Here is a 9,285-nt window from a genome sequence, read left to right on the forward strand (position 1 = left end):
AATTGCTTAAATCACCTTTCTTTCCCATGCTGACATTCAGTTTGGAGTTCAGGAGATTGTATTGACCAGGACCACACACCTAAATGCATTGAAGCAACTGCCATGTGACTGGTTGGTTAGATAATTGCATTAATGAGAAATTGAACAGGTGTTCCTAATAATCCTTTAGGTGATATATATACATATTATGCCACTTTGTTTAATAAAATACGACACATGAAATTAAATACTGACTAAGTTTTTAACAAATGTTCTTTAAAAAAAAAAACGATTACTGTGTAAAAAAGTGTTGTAATCCACCCAGTTAGTCACCCTTTCTAGTTTGTTGCATTGCAAACTTTGTCCAGCTTTTGCCACTCAGTTGCCTGGATCTGCAAAATAGTTTGATCTTTAAGACCTATTCAGACTCCTAAATATTATTGTGTGTGTTTATGCCAGCTGGCGGAGGTTCTTAATGCATGAATAGCTCAAACGTCACTAGTTGTAAAATAGCCCAATCAATAAGCCCATCCGTGGATGCTGGGCTGCGAGCCAGATCGTTCCCAGGTAGAAAAGCTTCACAGCAGAGCAACTAATTGCAAAACGATTCCTGCAGTTGCAGGTTGGTCCACTGTTTCTTGGTGGTTGTCAATCTTGGGAGAGTGCTGAGCGAAATGGCGAGACAGAAGCAAAAGAAATGCCATTAAAAGTTAGGATTGGTCTTTTCTCTGGTAGGAGGTTTCACTCAGCTCTCACTGTGCAAAGATAAGAGTCAGTGATTTATTCTCTTTTGCTCAGTTTCATTCTCATTCTATTTTCCCATTGATCTCTTTCTCATTCACTCACTTACTGTCTCTCCATTTATGTCCTGCTCTTCCTCATTCTTTTTGTCTTTTTTCCTTCAAGTGGCTCAGACAATTGAAGTAATGAGCGTGGCCCACCCCGAGAGCCACTAGCGCATGCTAAACTCATTTTTGCTGGAGAGGACAGAAGAACGCTGGGTAGAAATGAATGGGGTGTCTGTGCTGAAGTTAATGAATTGAAACATGTCACGCTAAACCGGGTCGTTTGTCACAGACAGGTCGTTTGTTTGTGTTGTGTCTCAAACGGGAAAAATGATGCAGAGTCGATTGCTGAGATCCACATTTGCTACAAGCATCAGACCGGAAAATGTGCACTTTATTGTTTGCGGAAACATTTTTTTAATGCTCTTCAATTAAGCCAGGGCTCCTCTAAGGAAACCTGTAGGTTATATACTTAAATATTAAGTATTTATTATTATAATTAAAAATATTTTAAATAATTGTTCACTGAAACATTTTTTTATGCTCTTCAATTACCACAGGGCTCCTAAGGTTATATACTTATTAAATAAATATGTATGTAAGTCAGAAAAAGCTTTACTTTAGTGCACCATTTACTCTAAGTGTGCTAACCAAGTGACTCCACAGACTGATGCAGACATGGGCTCAGTGATGATCAATATATCAGGAAGTGCGGTCAGAGGTTGATGAATCTCGACGGCATCCTCTGAAACACTCTCTGACTTCACCAGGGCTGATAGAACCCAGAGCCACAACTCAACTGGGAATCTGATTTATAATTGATTAGCGCCATAACGAGAATAATGGGAAGTCGTTTAGAGTATGATCCCCTCCTCTCTAGATTTTATTGCCTCCATTAGAGGCTTGTGAGGGATTATTCTAAAATGGCTTTTTTTGTACGTGATAAGAGGTTTAGTCTCAAACATAACTGCCTCTTAAAACTGAGCTGGAAATTTGATGAAGAAAGCTGATTCGGGGAATGCCGTGGATTACTGGATTTTATTAATACAGTTGTGTTCCCCATACATTCTGTGATAATATATAGATTTTTTTTAAAAATCACTTCACTTCACTTTTAAAAGATAGTGTATGTTTTTGTAAAGGGCAGAGTTGTGGTAACTTCAAGTTCCTGGCTCTTTAAGTTTTGTCTTGTTTTATTTTCCTGTGACACAGGTTTAGGTCATTTGTTTTTTCAGACTTGATGCATGGAGATGAGTAAGTGGCTGCGTTCTCCAAGCAAACCCTTATTTAAAAAGAAGAGTTGTTAGACTTGATGAATGGCTGTCCTCTCCTCAGCTCTGTTACTACCACAGCCATCTTTGTTTGGTTCACTCCGCAGAAGAGCATCAGCCTTCATAATGAGATGTTTTGCTTGCCGGAGGAACCAGGCTTCTATTCATCAACTTTCCTTAGTGCTGCTGCACACCGGTCCACATGAATATTAATTCTAGTTCAGTGTGAGCCCTTTCAAATACACTTATTTCATTCAAGAGGTGTACATAAATCATTATCTGCAGACTCTTTAATGGCCTTCATGGCACCTACATTGAAATGGAAGTTGATAGCTTCACATAAATCAAACTACCCTTTAACGGACAACTTGAACTCTCTTTCCTACTTTTGTGGCATTTTTCAGAGTAAATGTGCTATTTGTTAAAACATTTCTTCTTTGGTTGAGACTGAAATGTTGAAATGTATATCATTTTACGTGTCTTAAGGGATGGAAGGTTAAGCTGTAATATAAAACACTGCTGGAGAAGCAGAGCTGCTGAATACTCCTGTACTTAGCTTATTTTTAGCAGAGCTCAGTGAACTTAAGTAACTTCTAATTTGAATGATAAACCATGGGAGTCTAAAACTCTCATATCTCTATTTCTCTCATCTTTCAGTGCCTACAGAAATATTTTTTTCTCTTTTTTTTACCTCTATTATAGTGAAAAACTCTCTTATTATGTAACTTAAGCGTTTAAATATGGTCAATGTGGTTTATAGGGTTAATGTCTGTTTTGATTCCGGTGAAATCTTGTGAGAGCTATTTGTTTTTCTCTTGCAAGAATGATGCTCTGTGCACCTTTATAAATGTTATTTCACCCCCTGCTGGTTGACATTGGTATGTAAGTGTATGCATTTAAGTCATCCATATTATGATACTTAAATTTATTTGACATTATCATTTGTTAGTGATTTACAAGATGTGTTTTATTAGCATGACTATTCGTTTGGAGTCAAACCAGTGCGTACTAGCTCCAAAACATTTCCAAAAGAAAACAGTTGTTTATATTATATTATTATAATTAAAGTTGTTTATATTATATTACATTACATTACATTATATTATTAGTTCTAAAGCTGTATGTCATTCTTTCCTTGAAATACAAAATATGAATTTTTCTTTTTTCTTTTTTTAGAGTGAACATGGGCTGTCAAGCTCCAGAAAGACGTTAAAAGTACTATAAAAGCACCAAAAAATAAGAAGCCAAATTATATTTTTATAATTATATGTATTTTTCTTCTTCATTACCCAACATGAATGCTTTGAGCTGATAATCTTAACTTGTAGCTCTCAAATCAAAGAGGCGCAGGTTATGGCGTTTAGTTATGAAACAGTGTCATTGAGGTTATTGATTTTTAACCTTCACCGTGGCTGCCATATTTAATCTGAGAGCTGCAGATTAAGAAGGTGAAGATTATTAGTCCGTCAAGACTTTTATGGTTAGAAAAAAATGTGCTTTTAAGTGGGGCACTACCCTTAAAGAATCTAATTTGTACCGTACCTTCCTCCAGAAGTTGCATATTGGTGCCTTAGAGTAGTCTTAGTTGCTCTTAATGTTATACTGTGAACCTTTTAGGGGTTAACAAGGTACAAAAAAAATTATCTTTGAGGGTAGTGGACCAGTGAAAAGCTGCTGAACCCTTAAAAGTATTTTTTTTAAGTGTTGGAATATAGTGCATGAGATGTATAGACCACATATGTGACCCTGGACCACAAAAGCATTCTTAAGATCTATGGTTTGTTAGGATCGGTCAATATTTGACTGAGATACAACTATTTGAAAATCTGGAATCTGAGATTGCAAAAAAATCAAAATACTGAGAAAATCACCTTTAAATTTGTCCAAATGAATTCTTAGCAATGCATATTACTAATCAAAAATTGAACTTTGATATAATTACAGTAGGAAATTTACAAAATATCTTTATGGAACATGATCTTTACTTAATATCCTAATGATTTTTGGCATAAAAGAAAAAAAATATATATTTTTTTTGCTATTTCTAAAAATATACCCCAGTGACTTAAGACTGTTTTGGTGGTTCAGGGTCACATATATGGTTTATTTGCACTGCTTTTTTGTCCTTTATGAAGACGTACTGTAATTTTTAAGCCCTTTTGTATCCTAAATGTTTCTGAAAACCATGACGCAGCTAATACTGTTTGTGTTTCTTCTTCTTTTTCCAGGTTCAGTAAGATCCAGAACACCAAGAACACCATGAGGAAAGATGGGATCAGCTCACTGATGTACAGAGTGGTGTCTGTGAAGAAATACCCGCTCTACACCAACATTTCCGTAGAGATCGGCAAGCCTCCTCCTAGACCTCTCAAAGGATAGAGAGCAACCGGGTCTTGACCGAGGATGCCGTGACCTTCTTACAGTTCAGCACACAAACACACACACACAAGCTCTGCCCAGGATCACCTTCCTAAGATAATGCAGTGAAATGCTGAACAGGTTCGTTCTCAGGAATACGTGGAAGCTTGATGTGGATCCATCGATGTGCTGTTGATTCATATGCTGATCCAGATCAAGATGTGCAGTGTTTAGAGGAACAGGAATATTATCACCATACTCCACTGGCTGTTTTATTCAGACCTTGAGGATCAGTACAGGATTTTAGGCTCTTAACGGGAAGGTTGTTGAGTTCTGGTTTTGGTAAGTGATGTTTATCTGCGAAGAACAGCCTGGTCACTTGATGTAAATCAGTCAGAACATACAGTACTCTACATTTCAAAAGCGAATGTGTCTTTGTACCTGCGATGCTTGCAGCGTTCAATCTCTTCTTTCGTTTCTCAGATGTTGGTTGATCATGTGAGGTTGATAAATCAGTGCTTGAGTTGGCTCCTTTGGATTGTGTCTATATCTCTCTCTTGCGCTCTTTTATTTTGTTTCCTCTTTTGGGACTAAGCTGAACTTCTCACTTCTCAGCATTTCTGGGGGTGAAACCCTCGTTGGGATGTCTTCATGGGAACTTGGGGGACAATTTTGTGTGTGACTAGACTGGATCTGGACTAGTCCTACAAGCACATGACTGTGTCAGTCAATATGGTACGAATGGCTGCCTTGTAGATGCCTGGAGAAACAGCGGTAACTTTCGCTGAGAGTTGAAGAGCTTGAGGTGAAGACCTAGAGGTGAAGATAGAGGTGAAGACCTCTATCATTCACCACCTGCTCAAAACTGACTGCTACAAGCCACTCTTTCTTTGTTTACTTTGATTTGCCTGAAAGATTCATATTTAGATGTCATATATCAAGGCTTTTTTTTTTTTTTTAACTTGAAGTATGAAGTTAGCAATGGGTGCTTTGATCAAATAATGCCCATATCATTCAGTTTTAGAGTCTATAAAAAAAATAAAAAAAATAAAAATAATCACCCAGGGTCCAAAATCAACATTTTTCCACATCTTTCAATGCAAGTGAATGAAAAACATTTACCACGGTAATTATTTCTTACAGGCCATAAATCAATATTGCCATTTTTTTGCCATTTGTCAAGCACAGAGCACAGTTCACCAAGAAGTTTGTTCAGCCTTAACTGTGCAATAAAAATGAGAAGACCTATAACTTTGTTCATTTATATTTTTGTTTTGATAGCTTAATATGAAGATTTTTTATTAACTACCCTTCAAATGTTTGGGGTCAGTAAGATATATTTGAAGAAATAATACTTTTAGTCTATGAATGCTTCTACATTGTTATAGTAGATTTCAGATAAATGCTCCTTAGATTTTTTTTGTTCATAAAAGATGAATTACATGTATGAAAATATATAGCAGCACAGTGTTTTTAACATTGGTAACAATGAGAAATGTTTCTTGAGTGCCAAATCAGTTTATTAGAATGATTTCTGATGCATCATGTGACACTGAAGAGTGGAGTAATGGCTGCTGAAAATCTATGACAGGAAATCAATACAGTTTTACTGTATTTTTGATCAAATAAATGCATTATTAGAGACTTCTTTCAAAAAGATTAAACAATCTTACCAATCCCACAATTTTCAGAGTTCAGGAGGACCGAAAACTTCATAGATAAAATCAAAAACATAAATCTAGTTTTCATAATTTTCATCATCTGTCATTTTCATGTTGATTTTCACTTGCACTTGGTGTTTGGCTAATGTTAAAGGGATAGTTCACCCAACAATGAAAATGCTGTCATTAATTAATCACCCTCATGTCCACATGAACATTACACATCTCCAAACCTGTAAGACCTTCGTTCATCTTAAGACCAGAAATTACAATATTTTTGATGAAATCTGAGAGCTTTCTGACCATGCATAGACAGCAAGAGAACTATCAAGTTCAAGACCCAGAAGGGTAGTACATTGTTAAAATAGTCCATGTGCCATCATTGGTTCAACTATAATTTTATGAAGCTACAAGAATACATTTTGTGTGCAAAGAAAACAAAAATAACAACTGTTTTCAACAATCCTTCTCTTCCCTGTCACTGTCCGCCGCCATTCACTTGTAACCAGACGCATGCCAGAGATGGTCTTACTATTACTATTGGAGAAAGCATAATGGTCAACTTGGATCATGTGTGCCTTAATAACCAACCACATTACAGCCTTGATGTCATTGAGTTTCAGTCAGTTGTACGACACTCTATCGCTGTTTATGGATACCATAGGAATGAATTTGAAAAACTCTAAAAATAGCTCAATCAAAAAGTATTGCTTAGTGTAAAACATGTTGGAGATTAGCCAATAGGCTGTTGGTTAATTAAATGATAAGCTATTTTCTCTAAAAAAAAGCTGTTTATTCAGCGTAGTGAAGCCTCTACTCCGTTGACATCCATTCAAAAAAAAAAAAAATAGCCTCTGATCTCCTTTTGCACCTACTGGCAAAGCGGAAGCGTTAGCATCAGCAGTGACGTTTTTTTTTTGGCTAAAAGTTGCAGGCTTGCCTTCTAGTGGCTTTCCTCTGCTTTTAGGGCTGGGACAACGCATGGAGGTCATCGATGACGTCGACGCAAAAAATACGTCGACGCAAAATATGCGCATCGATTCGTCGACCTGTTTTTATTTCTCTAAAAAACGTTTGCAAAACGTTTACCTTATGTGCGCTGAATATACACGATGGCCGGATCAACATAACCAATCCAGGGGTTTTTCTGCATTGATCTTTTTTTTTGGCGGCTGTCAAAGCCTTATTTGATCGGTGAGTGACGGTGACAGAGCGCGTACGAGAGAGAGCCCCGGCTGCACGCGCACTCACAGTCTTCAAACTACACGAGCGCTGTCTTGCTCTCTCTCTCTCTCTCTCTCCCTCCCTCCCTCGTGCATATTAACCAAAATCATTAGACACGATAGAAAAAGGGGGGAACGCCAAAGTTTCAAGTGGAGCATTCTGAGATTTTTTTTTTCTCCATGACAGGCTGCTGGCTCCCACTGTTAATTTTTTTTTTTTTTTTTTTTGGAAAAGCACTCTCTGTATTAGCTTAAAGCCCTCAAGTTTACATTTACATACTGTATTCTTTCAATTGCTCTAAACCAGTATTTTGGTTGACCTTTTTTATTGAATGCTAGACATCAAGTTGTTGTTATTTTCATCTGAAAGAAGAACTTTTTTATTGAATGCTAGGCCCTATGTGTTCAGTAAGCTTGTTTCAGTAAGCTATGTGTTTTCAAGGTTTTATTGAATGCTATCTCTATACAAGTGCAAAGTAATGCATTCTTAGTCAGTCTTTTATTTTGTAATTTTAAGAGCAATAAACATATATTGCAATGTTAAGGAATTGATGTTTTTTTCATTCAGATATGTAAATCAACATCAATTAATCAATAGTCAATTAATGGGGAGATAATCGAAATCAAATCGGTCTGAAGAAATTAATCGTTAGATTAATCGATGCATCGAAAAAATAATCGCTAGATTAATCGTTTAAAAAATAATCGTTTATCCCAGCCCTATCTGCTTGTAAACATGGTACTCTTGTGAATGGCAGCGGACAGTGAAATAGAATAAATAAAGTCTTTATTTTTGATTTCCCTGCACACAAAATGTATTCTTGTAGCTTCATAATATTACAGTTGAATCACTGATGTCATAAAGATGTCCTTTCTACCTTTCTCGGTCTTGAACGTTTTAGCTGTGTTGCTGTTTATGCAAGATAAGAAAGCTTTTGAATTTCATCAAAAAAATCTTAATTTGTGTTCCGAAGATGGACGAAGGTCTTAACGGGTTTAAAATGACATAAAGGTGAGTAATTAATGGCAGAATTTTCATTTTTGGGTGAACTATCCCTTTAGTTTTGGACCCTGTGTTCTCTTCTTCTGAATGATCTGGACTGCATTGAACTGCTTTTATTTACAATACTTTGCAAGCCTCTTAAAGATGTTTTACCGTTCCTTATTCCTTCTTCACCTTTTATTTTACTGCCTGAAAACACCAAGCTGATGCCTTCAGATGTTTTATGAGGGGTAAATGTGAGGGGAGTTCAAGCTCTTTTTTCTCTTATCGGCTTTTCTGCACCATGTGTGGATGGTTCTTTGTGCTATCAACAATTCTTTCAGCCCAGCACAGAGGAAGTCATTAATGAGAGCCCAGTCACTCTCCCTGTCCTTTTTAAAATACACATCTCCTAGTCTTTCCCCTGATGCCTTTCATTTTAGCCTCACCAACTCATTTTATTTCTGTGTGTGCATTCATGTTGTCTTAACTGCTGACCCAAGCAGTCACTATGTCACTAACGTTGTTTCCTTTTTTAAGTAGTGTATCACCTCTATCTCATGGGTACCATGACCTGTCAGTTATAAGTGCATCACTTTTGCCACACTGATTTTACATTGGCCATCAAGCAAAATAATGGTTAATACTTACCTGATGCAATATTGCCACAAGCCCATTGATTTTGCCTGTAATAATAGCCTTAAAAGTTGACATCCATAGTTAGCTTTATTTGAAAGATGCCCACTGTGTGCAAATAGTTGAGTATATTCAAAACTATTCATTGATCATATTCATATCTTTTTTTTTTTTACTCTAGCTGTGACCTGCATTTTAAGTGCCGAGAAACAGTGTTGTAGAATGCAGTGAATCCTAAACCTTCAACACAAATGGGATTTCATGCCAGTATCCTTATTAAAAAGACATTATGCTCGTCCTGAAATGTCTTGGCAAATGTAATAGAAATCTGTTTCTGTTGGAGCAAGATGAGATTATTTCCTTTCTCGAGGTTATGTATCAAGGCGTGTA

The 9,285-nt window shown here is 36.6% G+C and overlaps 1 protein-coding gene across 1 annotated transcript in view; it reads left to right on the forward strand.

Moving 5' to 3' along the window:
* The window catches only part of LOC132154810 (beta-1,4-galactosyltransferase 2-like), a 123,526-nt gene extending 118,328 nt beyond the window's left edge, over positions 1-5,198 (forward strand). The window contains exon 7 of the mRNA XM_059563480.1: positions 4,264-5,198. Coding sequence (XP_059419463.1) covers positions 4,264-4,414 — 151 coding nt within the window. The 3' untranslated portion in view covers positions 4,415-5,198. The remainder of the gene's footprint in view (positions 1-4,263) is intronic.
* Positions 5,199-9,285: the final 4,087 nt, after the last annotated feature.

This window comes from Carassius carassius, chromosome 12, assembly GCF_963082965.1.
Source record: "Carassius carassius chromosome 12, fCarCar2.1, whole genome shotgun sequence".
NCBI classification, from domain to species: domain Eukaryota; kingdom Metazoa; phylum Chordata; class Actinopteri; order Cypriniformes; family Cyprinidae; genus Carassius; species Carassius carassius.